The sequence below is a fragment of the Geotrypetes seraphini genome, chromosome 14 (genome assembly GCF_902459505.1).
Source record: "Geotrypetes seraphini chromosome 14, aGeoSer1.1, whole genome shotgun sequence".
Lineage (NCBI taxonomy): Eukaryota > Metazoa > Chordata > Amphibia > Gymnophiona > Dermophiidae > Geotrypetes > Geotrypetes seraphini.
In genome coordinates, this window is record NC_047097.1 from 21,295,197 (window position 1) to 21,317,077 (window position 21,881).

Below are 21,881 nucleotides of genomic sequence, written 5' to 3' on the forward strand. Positions count from 1 at the left end.
TGTGGGATTTTTAATAGTCCTTATTTCTAGCCATTGAAAGCAGAGTTGTAGGTCCTATATTGAAACAGATCAGAGATTGCTTTACAATCGCCCTTCTAGCCTTGAGTAACTTGACGGCTTCTCTCTCTCGATATCTGCTCGTGAACAAAACAAAGTGCAAAGTGACGTTGTTGCTAAGAGCTCTCTCTGCTCAAAAAAGTCACATAATTGCATTTTTTTTCTTTCGGACACGATCAACCGGCTCTCTTTGCCATCTGCAAGATGGCCGTAAAGCCTCCTACGCATGCTCAGATCCACGGGCCGCTGAATCGCGTCTTTGCGTTGCTTTCCGTCTCTTTTACGGCACTGTGGCGAAAGAGAGGCAGGGCTTCTTGGGTGCACGATGGCTGACATGAAGGATTTGTTCGGGAGCGATGCAGATAGCGACAATGATCAGAAAGGTGAATTTGCTTTGTAGGATGGCCGCGGCTGCTCTTCGGATTGTCGGATATGTCCGCCGCCGGTTAGGCCTCTTCGGCTATCTTGTGTCGGGATTGTCGAGCTCAGTCACCCCGGTGACACCCGTACACTGTGCTGGACCGGTGTTGTTCATTAACGAGAGTCAGGCGCTTAGTGGTTACTTTGTCGCCTAGGAAGTGAGATCCTTTTGTTAGTTATAAATTACTCAGGATACTACCTCCTCCCCCTCGGTTTCCTTATGTTAGTGGCTGGACAGTCCACATAAAGGTTCACAATTAGGGTTACCATATGGCTCCAGAAAAAGGAGGACGGATTGAGACATCATTGACTTCCATTGGTTTCAACAGGAGTAAAGCCCAGATGTCTCTATCTGTCCTTACTTCCTTTTGCTTTCAGCAGAAGTAAAACCCATGTCTCAATACGTCCTCCTTTTTCTGGAGCCATATGGTAACTACTCACAATCTAACTGTGGTACCTGGGGCAAAGGAGCAGGCTGGGATCGAACTTGAAACCTCAGGGGGGCTGAGGCAGCAGCTGTTAACCACTAGCCCACCTCCTCCTCCTCCTTGAGGAGGTATAGATTGGATTGAGGGGTATAGATAGGTATAGACCATTGCTCAGGCAATGGGCCTGATGGGCCGCCGCGGGAGCGGACCGCTGGGCAGGATGGACCTATGGTCTGCCTCAGCGGAGGCAACTTCTTATGTTCACAGGTACATCAAGACCTCCTGTTTTCAGCAGTGGCCAATGCAGGTCACAAGAACCTGGCAAGATCCCAAGAAGTAAAACAGATTTTATACTGCTTATTCTAGGAATAAGCAGTGGATTTCCCCCATCTTTTTTTTTTTTTTTTTTTAAATCTTTATTAATTTTCAAGACTTACAATAAGCGCAAACAAATATGTGTTCAGAAGTGACAAATAACAGCACTTGTATTTGAACAAATATTAACAACAAATTACCCTCCTCCCTCTCTATCTGGATGTGTGTGGAAAATTAAGAAATTCCAGGAATTAATGATTTACCAAATCAATCTTCTATTTGACATATGTTTCCATCGGACCCCATATTTCTTTAAACCTGTTGTTTCCCAGTTCTGCATTCATTCTTTTAAAACCTGTAATACAACATAGGGCTCCTTTTACAAAGGTGCATTAGCATTTTTAGCGCACGCACTGGATTATCATGTGCTATAGTGTGCGCTAGCTGAAAAATTACTACCTGCTTAAAAGGAGGCGGTAGTGGCTAGCGCGCGCTATTCCGCGCGTTAAGGCCCTAACACACCTTTGTAAAAGGAGCCCATAATGTTTCCCACCAAAAAGAAAGGTTTAACCTATCATAGCTTTTCCAATTCCATAAGAACATAAGAATTGCCGCTGCTGGGTCAGACCGGTGGTCCATTGTGCCCAGTAGTCTGCTCAAGCGGTGGCCTCCCAGGTCAAAGACCAGTGCTCTAAATGAGTCCAGCCTCACCTGCTTACGTTCCGGTTTAGCAGGAACTTGCCAACTTTGTCTTGAATCCCTGGAGGGTGTTTTCCCCTTTAACAGACTCTGGAAGAGCGTTCCAGTTTTCTACCACTCTCTTGGTAAAGAAGAACTTCCTTACGTTTGTATGGAATCTATCCCCTTTCAACTTTAGAGAGTGCCCTCTTGTTCTTCCTACCTTGGAGAGGGTGAACAATCTGTCTTTATCTGCTAAGTCTATTCCCTTCAGTATTTTGAATGTTTCGATCATCTCCCCTCTGTCTCCTCTTTTCAAGGGAGAAAAGGCCCACTTTCTCCAGTCTCTCACTATACGACAACTCTTCCAGCCCCTTAACCATTTTAGTCGCTCTTCTCTGGACCCTTTCAAGTAGTATCGTGTCCTTCTTCATGTATGGCGACCAGTGCTGGATGCAGTACTCCAGGTGAGGGCACACCATGGCCCAGTACAGCGCATGATAACCTTCTGTTAGGTGTTGGTGATTTGATCAAATTTTCCAAGTGAGTAGATAAGTCTAAGGGCTGTGTTCTGTACAGTCTGTAGTTGTTTTATTAAGTACTAGTGTTTAAGCCCATTAGATTAACGGGTGCTAGAATATATGTGCAGACTTAGGCTTTTCTTTTCTTTCTTTCTTTCTTTTTTTCTTTCTCTCCCCCCTGTCCAGCGGCACCCTTCCCTGCTCCCCCTGTCCAGCAGTAGCCCTTCTCCCTTGCTTTTACCTCCCCCCTGTCCAGTAGTACCCTTTCCGTGCTCCCGTTCTCCCTTGCTTTTACCTCCCCCCTGTCCAGTAGTACCCTTTCCCTGCTCCCCCTGTACAGCAGTAGCCCTTCTCCCTTGCTTTTACCTCCCCCCCTGTCCAGTAGTACCCTTTCCCTGCTCCCCTGTCCAGCAGTAGCCCTTCTCCCTTCCTTTTACCTCCCCCCTGTCCAGTAGTACCCTTTCCCTGCTCCCCCTGTCCAGCAGTAGCCCTTCTCCCTTGCTTTTACCTCCCCCCCTGTCCAGTAGTACCCTTTCTCTGCTCCGCCTGTCCAGCAGTAGCCCTTCTCCCTTGCTTTTACCTCCCCCCCTGTCCAGTAGTACCCTTTCCCTGCTCTCCCTGTCCAGCAGTAGCCCTTCTCCCTTGCTTTTACCTCCCCCCCTGTCCGGTAGTACCCTTTCCCTGCTCCCCCTGTCCAGCAGTAGCCCTTCTTCCTTGCTTTTACCTCCCCCCCTGTCCAGTAGTACCCTTTCCGTGCTCCCCCTGTCCAGCAGTAGCCCTTCTCCCTTGCTTTTACCTCCCCCCCACCGTCCAGTCCTGCTTTTACCTAACCATATTCAAGATCCCATTTCCCCTTTACCTTATCTATTTCCGTCTGGCTCTGTTGGGATTTGGGCTCCGGGGGAGCTGGCTTCTGCATCTTTTGCCGACGCACTCTGGCGTGGGGCCTCTGCTGGGCCGCGGGGAGCTGGTTTGGCCACACTGCTTCTGTGGAGTTCGTTGTCCGGGCCGCGGGAGGAGTAGGTTGTGTGTGGGAGCCGACAAAATAGCGCCATGGCTCCCTTCGTCCCTTGCTGCCCCGCCCCCCCTTCCCTTCCTGCGTTCCCGTTGACACATTTTGGGGTTTGAGGGTGCCGGGTGTCCTCTCTCACGATCGCGCCTGTGTCGGAAGCCTTCTCCGACGCAGGAGCGGCTCGTGGGAGGAGCTGACGTGGCTTGTTCTTTTAAAATAAACTCCGGACTGCGCGAGGTGGAGAGCAGGCAAGCCACTGGCACAGCTAGGCGCGAGACCTACAGCTCATGGAAAACCGGCGCACGCAGGTGGGATTGTGCATGTGCGGCTAGAGCTTTATTATATTAGATGTGGGGCATGGTAGGTAGAGGATGTTGCAGTAGTCCACTAGACTCAGGCCTAGGGATTGGACTATAAGTCTGTATTGATCTTTGTCGAAAAATTTTATTATTTTTCGTAGGTTGCGCATAGTAAAGAATGCTTTTTGAGTAGTTTTGTTGATTTGGACCTGCAGGGTGCAGCATCTGTCTATTGTAACTCCGAGGAGTTACAATTTGGTTATTTCTAATTTGGTTATAGATGGGGTTTTGTCCTTTTCAAGCAGTAGAAATTTTGTTTTGTCTGGGTTGAGCTTCAGTTTGTGGTCTAGCATCCATTTTTCCACTGCTTCTAATGTTTTTTTCAGGTTGTCTATTGGGGTGGGGTCTTGTGAGTCGAAGGGGAGGAGTATGGTTATGTCGTCTGCTTAGCTGAATGAAGTTACTTCTAGGTTGTCTAGAATGGTACCAAGGGAGGATATGAAGAGGTTGAAGAGCATAGGCGACAGAGGTGACCTTTGAGGTACTCCACAGGGGTTAGACCAGGGATCCGATAAGAGATCTTTTGTTTTTACTCTGTAAGTTCTTGTTTTGAGGAATCCTTGGAACCAATTGTATACCCCGCCTGAGATCCCTATGGCTTCTAGAATCTGAAGAAGTATGGTGTGATCTACCAGGTCAAATGCGGCAGAGAGGTCGAGTTGGATAATCAGCATCCTTCTTCCTTTACTAAGGTGCTGTCGGGCTATATCTAGTAGAGATACTAGTAGTGTCTCTGTACTGTGGTTTGATCTGAACCCTGATTGTGTGGGGTGAAGTAGGTTGTGGTCTTCAAGGTAATTTGTGAGGTATTGTGCTACCAGACCTTCTGTTAGTTTAACATATAATGGAATTGAAGCGATGGGTCTGTAATTGGAAGGGGTATCTATTTTGTGGTCTTTCAGTATTGGGGTGATTATGATTTCTCCTTGGTCTTGTGGGTATTGACCTTCCGTGAAAGTAGTTTGAATCCATTTATCCTTTCTTTTTTATTAATTCTTATTTATTTATCATTTATAATTTAAATGCGCAAGTCATTCTTAATGTTCTTCTGTCTTTATATAGAGCTCTTATATATTAAAATTAGAATCAAAAGTTCCCATATGTTACTATTTATAATATACAGGATGAGGCAAAAAAGTAACCCCTTAGAGATTTTTTTTGCTGTTTTCTCAGAACTACTTTGAATTTCAAAAAGGAATTTTATGTACTTATTTAGTCATCATACTTACATATTACTATTAAACCACATTTCCCCCACCTTAAAAAAACCGCAAGAGCGGTTTTTAGCACAAGCTGGCGCGCTGAATGCTCTGCGCTTCTCCCGATATTCATAGAGTTCCTATGAGCGTTGGGAGCAGAGCATTTAGTGTGCCAACCTGCGCTAAAAATCGCTTCCACGGTTTTGTAAAAGGGGGTTTAATTATCTTGTTATATAGATGTTACTGACATTTTAGCAGTAAACTGGTATCGCATTTTCTATTGTGTTTTTTTTTTTCTCAAATAATGGTGGTTTTACAATGCAGTCATTTTTGAACACACAAAAATCAATGTGGCCACGTTAAGTCTGTCATTTTGCCATGTTTAAAGATAATAAACAACAAATAAAGCTGAAATTCCAAGCAGTTGCTGAGATAACATCAAAAAACCTCTAGGAGTTTACTTTTTTTTTTTTTTTTTGCCTCACACTGTATATGAGTTTATCTATGTGATAGTTATGCTTAAAATAAGAGTTATTGTGCCCCTGATGCAGGCAATTGTCAGGCAGTCATTTAAACAAATGAATCTTAGGATGATATGGGGGACACTTATCAAAGGGTGTTTTATTAATCAATTTTAACAGCTATTGGCAACTTGTGTTGGTTTTCCCCAGTTTTATTACATTGCTTGGCCTTTTGTTAAAGGCTTTCTTGTCATCTCCTGATGTTTCAAAAGTTATCTGTCACAATTTAACTTACTACTTTCTAATTCTGATAACATTCTGCAAGCAGAGTCATATTTTTAGGGCAACATTCAGAGTAGAGAATGACACGGGGACAAAATTTTCCTCCTCCCCCCAGGAATTCAATTTCCCAGTCCCGTCCCCATGAGTTTTGTCGCTGTCCCTGCCCCATTCCTGTAAGCTCTGCCTTCACTGCACAAGCCTCGAACGCTTATGATTTTAAAGTGCTTGAGGCTTGTGTAGATGAGGACGGAGCTTGCAAGAACGGGGCAGGGACAGGAAAAGAACTTGCCAGGATGGGAAAATGAGTTCCCATGGGGATGGGGAAAAATCTGTCCCTGTGTCATTCTCTAATTCAGAGCTCAGGACTAACACAACTTCTTGTGTTCAGCACATCATGTTACTCTGTGGTTTGTTTGTTTTTTTTTTTTAATTTAGCTTTTTTTTTTTACCAGCAGTCAGTATCTATCATGGTATTTCAAATGCAATTTAGATCGGAGCTTTCAATAGAAACTTCATGGGTTTATCTGGATTTTTGTGGAAGAGTTGTGTAAAGGTTTAATCTTATAAGGTCAAATACTTTATACATTATTGAATGAATGAAGATAACTGGATGAAATCCTTAATTTGTAGATTCCGACTCTAGATCTGGTTCTGACTCTGACCAAGAAAATGTGGGGTCAGGTAGCAACCCTTCTGGAAGTGAAAGTGAAAGAGAAGATGAAGACAGAGAAACAATAAAGCCCAGCAATAAGGAACTGTTTGGAGATGACAGTGAAGATGAAGGAGGCTCCCACCATAGTGTTAGTGACAACAGATCAGAAAAATCAGATGTACATTCTGAAGGATCTCCACATTCTGATCATGAAGATAATGACCAGTCAGATATGGACCAGCAGAGTGGTTCAGAAGCTCATGATGATGATGATATTGAGGAAGATGGAGGACATAGGTCATATCGTAGTAGCCATCACTCAGAGGTTGATGAATCTGAAAAGGATGCACATTCAGAGGATGAAAAGTGGGACAGAGAGGACAAGAGTGATCTGTCAGATGAGGAGAAGCCCCAGAACTCAGAAGAGGAGGAGGAAAAGCCCCAGAATTCAGATGAGGAAGAGGAGGAAGAGCAAAAGATGCTGAATTCAGATGAGGAGGAGGAAGAGCAAAAGATGCCAAATTCAGACGAGGAGGAGGAAGAGCAAAAGATGCAGAATTCAGACGAGGAGGAGGAAGAGCAAAAGATGCAGAATTCAGATGAGGAGGAGGAAGAGCAAAAGATGCAGAATTCAGACGAGGAGGAAGAAGAGCAAAAGATGCCAAATTCAGACGAGGAGGAGGAAGAGCAAAAGATGCCAAATTCAGACGAGGAGGAGGAGGAAGAGCAAAAGGTGCAGAATTCAGACGAGGAGGAGGAAGAAGAGCAAAAGGTGCAGAATTCAGACGAGGAGGAAGAGCAAAAGATGCAGAATTCAGACGAGGAGGAGGAAGATCAAAAGGTGCAGAATTCAGACGAGGAGGAGGAAGATCAAAAGGTGCAGAATTCAGATGAGGAGGAGGAGCAGAAACTCCAGAATTCAGATGAGGAGGAGGAGGAGGAGCGGAAGCCCCAGAATTCGGATGAGGAGGAAGAGGAGGAGAAGGCCCAGAACACGGATGAGGAGGAAAAGCCTCAAAACTCAGATGAGGAGGATGAGAAGCCCCAGAATTCGGATGAGGAGGATGAACAGGAACATAAATCAGGTGGGATTGTTATTTTTCATGTGTCCACTTGGGCTTTCATTTAGATCTATTTTTCCTCAATTTTTTTTATTGCAATTTTGGACTGCTTTAATTAAAAACCACTTAACCAGAAAAAATAACGGATGTAGTTTAGGATTGATATTAAAACTGTGTTTATGCCCATTTTTTTCTATATTCCAACACCTTCAGCTATAGTAGACATTCTTAGACTCCTTCACTACCAAAATACTTAAAAGATTTGCACAAAATAGTCAGTTATTATTAAAGTGAAACAAAAGGATAACATTTTCAAACCATCTAGATAAAAATTGCCTAGAAGACTTTACCCAGTTCACTTTGGCTTTTTGGTCATCACATATTTGTAGGATTGTAATAGTAATGTGGATTCATGCAGTTTGTAATGCTTTTAAAAGGAAGAGATGTCTTCATTAACTGGATGGTTGTTTATATAAGTTATAAAGAAAGATTTTACTTTTGGAAACCTAAAAATATGGGTTGTGGCATCAGGTAAAGACCGCAAGGTTCGTCTAGTCTATTTGATGTTCCAGTTTATAAGTCTTTGTACCAAGAAACCCAAATAAATAAAGATAAGAAAGCTAAATATATTAAAAATCTTTCAGAATTAAGAGGCTATGGAGATCTAGATTCAATTGCTCAAAATAATATAACAACCAGTCTTAAATATAAATGTGTATAGACGGTCCTAAGTCTTAACAATTCTGCCCAGGAACTCCTGTTTAGGCAAGTTGTTGACTTTACCCAAATGGGTAACAAGTTGTAATACATCCCCAGATCCTTCAGTATATATGTGCAAAATCAAAATAATAAAGTAAAAAATCAAGCAATATATCTCCGTAAGCTCAGTGTCCAATCAATATATTTAAAGTGTTCAATTCAAAATTCAGACAGAAAATAATAGCAATAAAAATGCTGATACTGATATCCAAAGGTTAGTAATCCCAATGTACTTAACTTGGCCAGATTCGAGCGTGCCTTATAATGTTCGTTCAGTTTATAAGTGGCATAAATGCTAGCTGAATTTTGTTTTCACTTCTTTAAAACTGAGAATTCTCTGTCCTTATCTCTAGCTATTTTTTAATTCTTACTTTTAAGTCTTCACCATGAACAGTGGAAGGCCATTCTATCAGTCTTCCATACCTCCTCCACACCCTGTGTGAAGAAATTTTTTAAAATATTACACTATCTCTTTACAGCAAATCTTAAAATGTGCAGTAGTAGTCTTGTGCATGCATTTAGAATTTGATAGTTTAAAATGGTTTGAGTTCCTTTATTTGAGTCTTCTCTTGATTTTCACAGCATTTGCCAGAGGCAGCGATAGTGATGAAGAAATTGTACGTCAGCGACATAAGAAAACAATTGCATCAGATTCGGATATGGAGAGTGATGGAGAACAACAGAAAGGTAACATAACGGTTTATGTTAAAAGGTGATATTTGAGCTTGCCAAATTAGAAAGGTGGAAATTATTTTCAAGGACTGAAAAGTCCATTCAGTTTGCCTGTCTTGATTGCGGTCCTGGGAGACGGCGGCTACATCTTTGGCTTCAAGCAAGGCATGGAAAGACAAAACAAGGGTTGCAGCAGGTAGTGGGAGGGGAAAAAAATAGAAGAGAATGAGATGACTGGGAGGACTGTGTGGGAAAGGAAAGAGGACTGTGCATTTGTTAGGGAAGAAATGTAGTATGAACTAAGTCCTACCCCATCCTCTTCTTGCCATCCTCTTCTTGCCACGCTCAGAAAATAATTTATTGGGGGTGGCAGGAGTGCATGGTAAGTACACTTTGCCCTGGTGAGTAGGTTCTGGGGGAAGTTTTCAAACCCTGTGTACTGTGAAGATATGCTGAAAATACAGTTATATTAGGAGGACATTGAAAGTACAATTTTTTATAAGAGCTTTATTAAAACTTTTATTTTTGTTTATTCTATCTTATAGCTAGAGTTACTGATGTGTGCTAGATATGCTCCAATGCAAATTTCAAAGAAAAACCCAATATAAATCCATACAATAATACCAATACACAAATCAGACAAGATAAAACCCTCTTCTATAATATAACCCCTTCCAACAAGTGAATAACTAATAATAGACCCCCCCCCTTTTTTTTACGAAACCGTAGCGTGGATTTTAGAGCCAGCAGCAGCGGTAACAGCTCCGATGCTCAGCTGGCTTACTTTTTTGCCTTTGTATGAGTATCTACTCTGTTATTGTTCTGTACTTGGTATGTTATGGATCTGGTCTGTATGTTTTGGTTGCAGTGTTCAATAAACATATATATATAAAAAACAACAACACATACTGCGGTTTTGTAAAAGGGGTGGGGAATTAAGTAAAAGCAGATTCATAAATGCTTTCTAGCTTCATAAATGCTTCATACATTCTGGATTCATAAATGCTTGTGAACGAAGCCAGGAAAGGAGACAGAAGAGAGAAACCGCAGGGGAGAGAAGGCAGGAGAGAGCAAGGGGCAAACAGCAAGAGTTAGCTCCGCCCACTCCCAACATCATCCATCGGAGCTCCCCCTTAAAAGGGGAGGGGCCAACAGCAATCGGGTAGAGGCATGTGAACGAAGCCAGGAGAGGAGACAGAGGAGAGAAACAGCAGGGGAGAGACAAGAGAGAAACAGTAGGAGAGAAAAGGCAGGAGAGAAACAGCAGGGGAGGAAAGGCAGGAGAGAGCAAGGGGCAAGCGTTGAGAGTTAGCTCCGCCCACCTCCGACATCATCCACCGGAGCTCCCCCTTAAAAGGGGAGGGGCCAACAGCAATCAGGTAGAGGCATGTGAACGAAGCCAGGAGAGAAACAGCAGGGGAGAGACAGAGGAGAGAAACAGCAGGAGAGAGAAGGCAGGAGAGAAACAGCAGGGGTGGGAAGGCAGGAGAGAGCAAGGGGCAAGTGGCAAGAGTTAGCTTCTCCCACTCCAGATGTCATCCACTGGAGCTCCCCCTTAAAAGGGAAGGGGCCAACGGTGCCTGTCAAAGGTGAGCGTTAAAAGCGCTCGTCTTAGCGCGAGCACCTTTACGAAGGGCCTTGAGAAGGGACGAGTCACTGCAAAGGAGAACAAAGGGCAACCGCAGCAGACACAGAGGACACACAAACAAGCAAGTAGAGCAGAGGGCAACCGCAGCACTCACAGAGAACAGCAGACATAGAGGACAGCCTCAGGAGACTGGCAAGCAGGCAGCAATGGAAGCAGCAGACAGAAGCAGGAAGTTGAGCTACCCAATTTTCTGCACCGTTTGCCATATGTATGACTACCTCCCGTCTGGGAGGCGGTCTTATGTATGCACTCGATGCGGGGAACTGGAGAGCCTGAAGAAACAAGTCAGACTCCCTGGAAGCACTTTGAGCAGTGGAGGAGGAGAACAGTGATGCAGAGAATGTCAAGACAGAGGAAACCATCGAGGAAGAAGTCCAAGAGTTAGAGAAGTTCATCGAGGAGGCATACAGGGAGGCCGTGGAAAATCACCAGCAACAGTAGAACTGTCAAGATACACCTACAGAGAGTGAGGACCATCTGGAGGATGACCACAAGGAAGAAATGGGAGACACAGCAGCGAGATCTGGAAACAGCGGAGAGAACCCACAAGAAGATGAGTCCGGTGCAAGCCAACGCCAGGATGAGGGAAGATGGAGGTGCACAGAGGACATGGACCTATGGCTGGAGAGATGGACATACACCAGGGACACAGACCTGCGGCTAGAGAAGCAAGAGAAGATGGAGAGGACAGCAATCATCGTAGGGGACTCCATCATTAGACAAGTTGACAGCCACATAGCGGGAGGAAGACATAGCCAAGGTAGAAGACATAGTGAGCCGCATCAACGGGATCATCGACAGCGTGGAAGAGGAAGATACGGTGGTGGTGATCCATGTGGGGGACAAACAACGTGAGCAACAGGAACTACAACAGGGAAGTACTGAAGGACCAGTTCCGGATGCAAGGAAGGAAGCTGAAGACCAGAATGCAGAGGGAAGCATTCTATCCTGCCTGTACCCAGGACGAGAAGAGGCAGAAGGAGCTGCAAGCAGTTAATGTGTGGATGCGGCGCTGGTGTGAGGAAGAAGGATTCCACTTTGTGAGCAACTGGACGACGTTCTGGGGGGAAGAGCAAGCTATTCAGGAAGGATAGACTCTACCTCAGCGGAGACGGAACGAGGCTACTTGCAAGCAACATCAAGAGAGAAATTGAGAAGTTTTTAAACTAAGAAGTAGGGGAAGCTGACAGTTGACAGAGAGTCGATGGTTCGGGAACCGGTATACCCAGAGGATACCGTGCAGAAAGATAGCGGGGAAGACTCACCGGATCATAAGCAAGACATAAATCCTGACAGATCGAAAGGGACACAAGAGTGAAGGAAATGCAAGAGAGTAACAGGTCGCAAACTCAAGTATATGTACACGAACGCAAGGAGCCTGAAGAATAAGATGTGTAAATTAGAAGCTGTGGCACAAAAAGATAACCTTGACATCATCAGTATCACGGAAACATGGTGGAACGAAGAAAACATCTGGGACACTCTGCTACCGGGATACAAGCTATACCGCAGAGACAGAGTGGCTCAAAAAGGTGGGTGCATTGCCTTATACCTCAAAGAGGGAATTGAGTCTACCGGACAGAACACGAAGAATAAGTTAGAGTCTCTATGGGTCAAAATTCTGGGAACAAATGGAACAGAAACGAAGATTGGCATCTACTACCGACCCCCAGGGCAGTCCGAAGAAATTGGTGGAGAAATGATGGACGAGATTAAACACAACTGCAAGGGAGGCACGAAGTTATCATGGGTGACTTCAATTATCCGGGGATAGACTGGAACCTATGCACCTCCGGCAGCGGTAGGGAGACCAAGTTCCTGGATGCTGTAAGCGATTGCTTCCTGGAACAACTTGTCAAGGAGAATACGAGAGGAAATGCAATTCTGGACTTAATTCTAAATGGACTATGAGGTCCGGCACAAGGAGTAGAAGTAGAGGGGACGCTGGGAACCAGTGTTCTGCTTCACAGGGGTGAAACATCGATCCAGAGTAACGGGCACGGCGCTAAATTTCTGAAAAGGGAATTACGAAGGGATGAGACCATAAGGTGGTAAGAGGGGCCAAAAGAGACTATGAGGAAAAAATAGCCAAGGAGGTGAAAAACTTCAAGCCGTTCTGTTGATATATTAAGGGGAAACGACCCGCGAACACATTTTTTGTGTCTGTGTTTACCAAAGAAGATATACACAGCATACCAGAAGCCAACAGGCTATATGCGGGAAACGAAGACAGGAAACTAACAGGGTTGACAGTCAGTCTAGATGAGGTATGCAAGCAGATTGATAGGCTTAAAAATGATAAATCCTCGCGACCGGATGATATCCATCCGAGGGTAATCAAGGAATTGAATGGGACTATAGTTGAACTGCTTCAAATAATAGCCAATCTGTTGATCAAATCGGGAAGGATTCGGGAAGACTGGAAGGTGGTGAATGTTAAGCCGATCTTCAAGAAAAATTTGAGGGGTGATCCGGGAAACTACAGACTGGTGAGTCTGACCTCTATACCGGGAAAGATGGTAGAGGCGCTGATAAAGGACCACATTATTGAACACCTTCATGGACATGATCTGATGAGGACTAGCCAGCACGGCTTCAGCAAAGGAAGATCTTGCTTGACAAAGTTGCTGCACTTCTTCGATGGAGTAAACAGGCAGATAGACAAAGGCAACCTGGTCAACGTATATCTAGATTTTCAGAAAGCGTTCGACAAGGTTCTGCATGAACGACTACTTTGAAAAATTGCGAGCCATGGAATCGAGGGTGAAATACTCATGTGGATTAAAAACTGGCTGGCAGAGAGTGGGGGTAAATGGACAGTACTCGGACTGGAAAAGCTTAACCAGTGGAGTTCTGCAAGGTTCGGTGCTTGGACCCGTACTCTTCAATATATTTATAAACGATCTGGAAATTGCTATGGCGAGTGAGGTGATTAAATTTGCAGATGATACTAAGTTATTCAGAGTAGTGAGGACACAGGAGGATTGCAAAGATCTGCAATGTGACATAAACACGCTTGAGAAATGGGCCGTGACATGGCAAATGAGGTTTAACGTGGATAAGTGTAAGGTGATGCATGTCGGTAACAAAAATCTTATAAACAAATACAGGATGTCCGGGCAATTATTTGGAGAGACCCTCCAGGAAAGAGACTTGGGAGTGCTGGTCGACAGGTCGATGAAGACATCTGCGCAATATGCGGCGGTGGCCAAAAGGGCAAATAGGATGCTAGGAATGATTAAGAAGGGGATTACGAACAGATCAGAGAAAGGTTATCATGTCGCTGTACCGGGCCATGGTTCGCCCTTACCTGGAATATTGCGTCCAGCACTGGTCGTTGTACATGAAGGAGGACACAATACTACTCAAAAGGGTCCAGAGAAGAGCGACTAAAATGGTTAAGGGGCTGGAGGAGTTGCTGTACAGTGAGAGATTAGAGAAACTGGGCCTCTTCTCCCTTGAAAAGAGGAGACTGAGAAGGGACATGATCGAAACATTCAAGATACTGAAGGAAATAGACTTAGTAGATAAAGACAGGTTGTTTACCCTCTCCAAGGTAGGGAGAATGAGAGGGCACGCTCTAAAGTTAAAAGGGGATAGATTCTGTACAAACGTAAGGAAGTTCTTCTTCATCCAGAAAGTGGTGGAAAACTGGAACTCTCTTCCAGAGGCTGTTATAGGGGAAACACCCTCCAAGGATTCAAGACAAAGTTAGACAAGTTCCTGCTGAACTGGAACGTACGCAGGTAGGGCTGGTCTCAGTTAGGGAACTGGTCTTTGATCTAGGGGCCACCGCGGGAGCGGACTGCTGGGCACGATGGACCACTGGTCTGACCCAACAGCGGCAAATTTTATGTTCTTATGCTTTCTAGCTAATTTTCTAAAATGTTAAGTACAGCCTCTTGCTCCAAACTAGCAAACAACCTATTCCATAGCTCAGTTGCACTGCATTGGGAAGCAACTCTCTATGTTGCCTCTAATCTAATTGTAGGAATGATGTAGAAATTGTTTCATGCCAGAAGAGATTGTTTCCTCACTGTCAAGCCCCTCCTGAACCTTGGAGGTGTTATTTTTTTTTTTTTTAATGAATCTTTGATATCACAGTGGGGTTTTTATAAAGGGGTAATATTTTACCAATATTTATCCCATTGAACACCTGTGCTGGACTTTGACTTCATCAGAACTTTTACATTTAAAAATTAACTGGGAGATGTAATGTAATGTAATTTATTTCTTATATACCGCTACATCCCTTAAGAAGTGCAAAAATAATACAACTTTAATTGATATGGCATCATCTTTATGCTTTTTTAGTTTGTCGATGGACCATTTTTATTCTATTCCTGTGTATGGTTGTATATTATACATTTGGAAATTATTACAAATCAAAGATTGACACACAAACGACATCATATTTATAAATATAAATATGCACCAAAGCTCATTCAATTCCTATCGGCTTCGGTACATTTACTATGGCAGCTTGTCTACTGTGGCTTTGTAAAAAACAAAACAAAACAAAAAAAACCCTAAGGACAGTGAAGCTGGAAATGGCTAATTTGTCCACAATAGGCAAGGAATCATTCTGGATTTTCTTGCCTACCCCATCTCTCACCATGACCTCAGCCTAACTAAATATAAATTTGTTTATTTGAGGGTCAGTATAGGAATTCCTGAGAGAGGAGTATAGAGTTGAACAGAGATTTATTTAAATTAACCACCAGTTTGTAAGTAGATATTGTGGTGTCACATGACTGATTGATCATGCTCCTTTTTTTTTTTGCTTTGATTTAATTTCTATTTGCAGTTGTAGTCAAAATTTAAATGGAAGCTTTTTGTTTATTCTTAAAGACCATAAGGATGCTGCAGATCTGTTTGGAGATGCAGATGATATCTCATCAGGGAGTGATGGGGAGGATAAGCCTCTGACACCAGGCCAGCCTCTTGTAAGTAGGATCCTTGTAAAAAGAGCTCTGTATCCTGTCACTACCATTTCAACTTTGATAGTTCTGAAGTAATACACAATTATCAGAAATCCAATGAATTTGGACTAGTGTTACTTAACTCTTATGCATAGATTTTTATTCATTTTAATATTTTAACATTTATTTTATAAATTTCAACATTTATTTTATACAGGTGGAAAAATGCCTCAGGTGTGGAGGATCATTTTATGCCAATGATTTGATTAGGAGCGCTGTGATCTATCACACTCTGACACCAGATGATGCTATGCTCCATGTCTGAATAAAATAAATGTTGAAATTTATAAAACAAACATTAAAATATTAAGATTAATAAAAAATACTCTGAGGAAAATAGAAAATCTATGTATAAGAGTTAGGTAACACTAGTACAGATTCAGTGGATTTCTGATAATTGTGTTTATCTTTATAACCACGGTGTGACTATAGATATCTCTGAAGTAAGAAACTGTAACTGAGTAAGAAAAGTTTTACACGGGGAAATGAATGTTTCACTATATGAAAAGTGTTTTAAAACCACACCCTCCCTTCTCACTCCACTATATATAAAAATCATAACATGTATGTCTTCTACCTGTGGAGAAAGGTGCACAGGGTTTCCTGGTTTAGCTCTAAGGCATATGCACGCTATTTACCTGATGAGTCTATTTTGTCTTAGTTACATATTTACTTATCAAGGATCCTTTTGTTGTTCTCAGCTTTGTCTGATTGAGTGAAGGTGTCCCCTGATGCAAGCAATTTGTGCCGAAAAATGGTCCATATCGAGTTTTTGAATTCCCACCTCTGAGGCCCGTTGTGCTTTTTTTCACTCAATAGCTTTAAACTTAAAGTAAGACACTGTAACTGAGTAAGAAAAGTTTGTATATGGGGAAATGAATGTTTCACCATATAAAAACAATGTTTTAAAACCACACCCTCCCCTCTCACCCCAATGTGGGTAAAAATCATACCTTTGGAGAAAGGTGAACAGTGTTGGCTAGGTAAGGGAAACACATGTATGGATTTTATTATAACCTATCTAGTTAATAGGTGGGCTAGAAATGTGAAATAAATAGAATGTTTTTTAATATCTTTATTTGCAAAGGATATACTACAATACTTTATAACAGGTAACTAAATATTATAATATATTTTAAAAGTACAATATGTTCTGCATAATTTCCATTTTCTCATCCCATTTACCTTCCAATTCTAAATAGAATAATTTAATATATATATTTTGCTCCCACTTCAAAAAAAAAAGATGCACAGTACATGGGTAGAGGAACAGGGGTGGGCAAACTTTTTGACTCATGGGCCACAATAGGTTCTTAAATTTGAAAGAGGGCTTGGACCAAGAGCAGATGGATGGAGTGTTTGTGTGAATTAATATAACATAAAAGGTTTTGGTCTTTAAAAGGTAGCAAAGCATGAAAACGTAAGGCTTATGAATGTACACAATCACCTCTCCTCCATCACTCCAATTCTTCTGTCCTTTCTCTCCCCCACATGTGCAGCATGTTTCCTCCCCTCTCACCCATCCCCTTGTGCCTTCCCTCTGCAGCATCTTTCTGTCCCTCCATCCCTCTTTGCAGGAGAACTCTTGCCCAGCTTCTATCATTCCCTCCCTCCCATCCCTTGTGCAGCAGAACCCTTCCCAGCTTCCATCCTTCCCTCCCTCCCATCCCTTGTGCATCAGAACCCTTGCCTAGCTTCTATCCCTCTCTCCCTCCCATCCCTTGTGCAGCAGAACCCTTGCCCAACTTCCATCCTTCCCTCCCTCCCTCCCTCCCTCCCTCCCTTGTGCAGCAGAACCCTTGAGCACCCGCCCCCGCCACGCAACTGAACCCCCACTTCTGTATCGCTTGGTAGACTGGTATAATCCTTACTAATGGATAATATGCCTCACTGCTACCAGCAGGTGGAGACTGAGGTCTAACTTGTATATCAATATAGCATGCCCCTGTTGCTACTCCAGTTTTCCTCAGTCTCCGGTAGCAGGTAGTAAGGGTTTGCAGCTCCCCTCTTAGCACTGTTGGAACTTTGTTTGTGGACATGTGGTTCTCCTTTTTGTGCCAGATAGAGCTTGGGTGGGTTCTGTTTGGGGATCCGTCCGACCACGGGGGTGTTAAACCCGGCGGGTCTTGTGCTTGGTCCCTCCCCCCACTTTCCTCCACCTCCCCATATTTATGTAGTGGGCCTCAACAGGTGAGCTGGCCCCCTTGGTTGGTCAGCCCTCCAACTTTGAGAACCATGGAGTCTGTTCTGTAAAAAGAAATAACAAAAAAATCCTGAGCTGTGCTGATCTAAAGGGCTCATTTTCCTATATAACTGCCTTTTTTTCTGTGTTTTCTTCTCAACTAACCGGCACTTTCTTTACAGCTAGGGCGGTTTTCAGTACAATGAGCTCTTTTAAAGGGAAAAAGTGCTCCAGGAGTGAGGTACTTGTGGCCGACCTGTGCAAGCATTGTGCAGGCTGGAGCGGTGGGGAAGCCTCGTCGGCAGAGGATGCCAGCGGCCAGGGCACCTTGCCGCATGTGTCTCGGATTCGGATCGTGGGGACACCTGGGCTTCTCCCGACGCCCACTTGGGGGGTTCCCCAGCTGCCAATGGTCAAGGAGCACAGGATTCCCTTACCACCAGTTCGGCTGGGAATTCCCTTTTCACATCAGTCGGTTCCTCGGCTTCAGCATCAGGAAAGTCCCAGGCTTTTCAGACACAACAGGCTGCAGGAGCTCCGATTTTGGCAGTTTCAGGTCCAATTTCGGTGAGAACCTCCTCATTCATTTCGTTTACCTCAGGTGATCTTCCCCTTGTTCTGGAAATACAAGGGCAAGGTATGTCAGGGTCCCCTGCAGGGGCAGGGAGTCCCTTGGGGCCGCCGGAGGTCTTTACCCCTAATTTTATGTTAGCACTAATCTTAAAAATCAGATTTCAGACTTCCTGAAGATGCCAATTCTTAAGGCTTGGCACCATTTCAGATACTAGGATCCATGATAATATCCATAGAAGTAGTCTCTTGGGCAAAAGCTCATATGCATCCTTTTCAGGACTCTCTATTGTCCCGTTGGTCCCTGCAGATGGATTTGCTCCATAAGCCGCTAGCTTGGAAGGTGGAAGTGTGGCGGAGCTTGCGTTGGTGGCTCCTTCCAGAGTCTTTGGAGAAAGACATGCCTCTGCACATTTCTGTCTCAGTCACTCAGTTCAGAGCCAATGGACACTGTCGCAAAGAAGTGGTCCATAAACCAACTGGAGCTGCAAATCATTTGACTCACCCTACAAAAGCTGGAAAAATCCCTGGAAAGCAAAATGGTCAGGATTTTCTCAGACAGTGCCACAGTAGTGGCTTATGTCAATCGGAAGGAAGGCACCAGAAGTACTCAGCTTTGTCTAGAGGCCAAGTTTATTTATTTATTTTTTAATATTTACTATTTTTAGTTGTTGTTTCATTGGGCAGAATCCTACCTGCAGGCACTCTCAGCAGCACATGTAGCGGGAATAGACAATGTACAAGCCAACTATTTCAGCCAACAGACCTTGAGTAAAGTGGTCTCTGTCTCACAAAGCATTCCATTGCATAGTGCATCTATGGGGGCAGTCAGTGCTTGACCTCATGTTGTTAGCAGAAAACGATTGGTTCTTCAGCCGCAGGTTTGAGCTGGGAAGCACCGGCTTCGATTCCCTAGTTCAACTGTGACCAGAACAAAGCGTACTGTATATGCTTCCCCTGTGGCCCATGATAGGCTGGGTCATATGATGGATAGCAAACCATCCGGAGTTGGTTTTCCTGGTGGCGCAGGATTGACCACGTCAGCCATGGTATACCATCAAAAGGACAGAGGTCTCAAATTACAGTGCATGGAGAGTCCAGAATGCTTTGGTCTTACAGCATGGCTCTTAAGCGCACACAGCTCTAGTGCATAAAGGTTACTCAGAAGTGGTCATAGTGATCATCTTTAGAGCCAAGAGACTAACAACATTTGCGGCCTATGCAAAGGCCTGAAAGTTGTTTCAACATTGGTGTGCAAAGGATAAAGTGGAGCCGTTAAAAGCCCTGGTGTCAGTGGTTTGGGGGTTTCTTTTAGCTGGTCTGGACCTGGCAATGGGATCCCTCATGGTGCAGATAGTGGATCTCTTATGTTTCAGAGCCTGAATGGAAAAGAGCTGTTTGGCCTCACATCCTGATAAGGCCAGGTTTTAAAGGGAGTGCTCAGGGTACAGTCTCCTGTAAGACAGCAATTCCTATCATGGAATCTTAACATTATTTTTAGGGGACTCAGTAAGGCTTCGTTTGAGCCTTACCGTTTGAGGAAGCATCACTTCTGGATTTGACATTGAAGACAGGGTGATACCTTTTTATTGGATTAATTTAATACTTTTTTTGGCTAGCTTTCAGAGCTTTCAAAACCTGACACATTCCACTCACTAAATTAAAAATTAATAAATAAAACTTTAAAAAAGGAAAATAGGGTGATACCTTTTTATTGGATTAATTTAATACTTTTTTTAGTCGTCTTGGCGAGAAGAGTCTTGGAAATTCAGGCACTTTCATGCAGAGAGCTGTTTCTCAGACTTACAGAAGCATAAGTCTTCCTTTGCACATCCCCTTTGTTTTTGCCAAAGGTGGTGTATGAACAACTTGAAAAACTGAAGATGGGTAAACCAGGGAGGGAGGGTTCTTGAGTGGGCAGACTTGTTGGGCCACTGGCCCTCTTCTGCCGTCATATTCTATGTTTCTTTCTTTCCCATCTGCTTAATTAAATGATAATTTTTGGTAGGGGATCACAGACTACAGTTCCCTAAAAAGCCTTGTACCGCTGCACCCTGAATTCCCCCCTGTAATTTTCACTGTCTTGTGATGGCTAAGATTACCCCATCAGTCTCCTAGAGCTTGTGGATATTATCACTGCAACATTTCTAGCCTCTGCTTTCCAGTGAATACAACCTTGAGTACCTGAATAGATGCATGTAAACCATTCTGAGCTCCCTGGGGAGAACGGTATAGAAAATTGAATAAATAAATTTAAAAAAAACACATTACTGAGTTTGGGTCCATATGAAGTGTGTTTCAGGATGGTAAAGCAGAGGAGCCTCTTCTGCTCAGACATGTTTGTCAGAACTATAATTCTCCTACTATGGAAAGGGAGAAGATTTGTAGGTAATATATTTTCTTAACAGAACATCAGCTAAGACATGAAAATTAGTGACCACAGGTCATAAGTAGAAGGAGAGGAAAAAGCAGTGTGGGGCCTTGTAATCATTTTCTCTGCTCCCATTGAAATTGGAGCCAGTTTTTTTTTTTTATCCTTCTTTTCACTTGGTGGAGTTTCTGTTCTGAGAATCAGAGCTTGGCTTCTGCTCACTTGAGATGAGCTTCTAAAATCCTAGTACCATACAGCAAGTCTTCTTATTGTCACTTTTTGTCATACAGGTGGGATGTGCATAACTGCCCAACTTTTATTTATTTAAAAATTTATATACTGTATATTACCTATGCGATTTGCATAATAACAGGCAAAAAATATTGACAAGCATATATAGTTCAATTATTACAAAACAATATTGCTTTAAATATGGTCAATAAGCAGCAGAGAATTTTCAAATCTGGTTTGAATAAAAGATTCAGCTTAAAACATTCACAAACAGTTGGGATTTTAACATTTTCTTAAAATTCATTGTAATTTTACAAAAATGCAAGATTCCTGGAAGGGTATTCCACAACTTTACACCCGCTACACTTACTTATCATGGTGTTTCTCTGTCAGTTATTTTTCCATGATTGGTCCTTCAGGATAACGAGGATCTCATGGATCGGGACCAGCCAGAGGAAGAACCTATTCCAGAAACCAGAATAGAAGTGGAAATCCCTAAAGTGAATACAGACTTGGGAAATGATCTCTATTTTGTGAAACTGCCTAACTTTCTGAGTGTGGAGCCAAGGTAATGCTCAAGCCAAATCTTATGCACATTTCCAAAACTATATGACATAGCAATCTAATTTATACTGTATCAACTTTGAATTACTGTATGAAAGCAGCTGGAAACACACTTGATTTTGTACTTCATTTCAGGCCTTTTGATCCTCAGTACTATGAGGATGAATTTGAAGATGAAGAGATGCTTGATGAAGAAGGAAGAACTAGGTTAAAATTAAAGGTATCCTTAACGTCCTTTACCCTTGGCTTACTGCTTTGATGCTATTTAACTTGTTACTTGGCTTGATCTGTATGCCAAGGGTTAGGAGATGGCCATTTCATATAAGTCTGCATTAAAAAGAGACCAGGGGTGAATAGTTGAGAGTGTCTGATATTTCACCTCCAGGTTGCTGGTTCTTTTGTATCCTAGATTGTTAGTGATTGGAAAATATTCATTCTGTATGAAGTTGGTTTATCA

General features: G+C 43.2%; 1 protein-coding gene across 1 annotated transcript in view; it reads left to right on the plus strand.

The window, feature by feature from the left end:
* The first annotated feature begins 352 nt into the window (after nt 1-352).
* Nucleotides 353-21,881, plus strand: part of LEO1 (LEO1 homolog, Paf1/RNA polymerase II complex component) — a 49,500-nt gene continuing 27,971 nt past the window's right edge. Inside the window, 6 exon segments of the mRNA XM_033920899.1 lie at nt 353-440; nt 6,363-7,469; nt 8,787-8,891; nt 15,376-15,470; nt 21,280-21,428; nt 21,560-21,644. Of these exon segments, the coding sequence (XP_033776790.1) occupies nt 383-440; nt 6,363-7,469; nt 8,787-8,891; nt 15,376-15,470; nt 21,280-21,428; nt 21,560-21,644 (1,599 nt within the window). The 5' untranslated portion in view covers nt 353-382.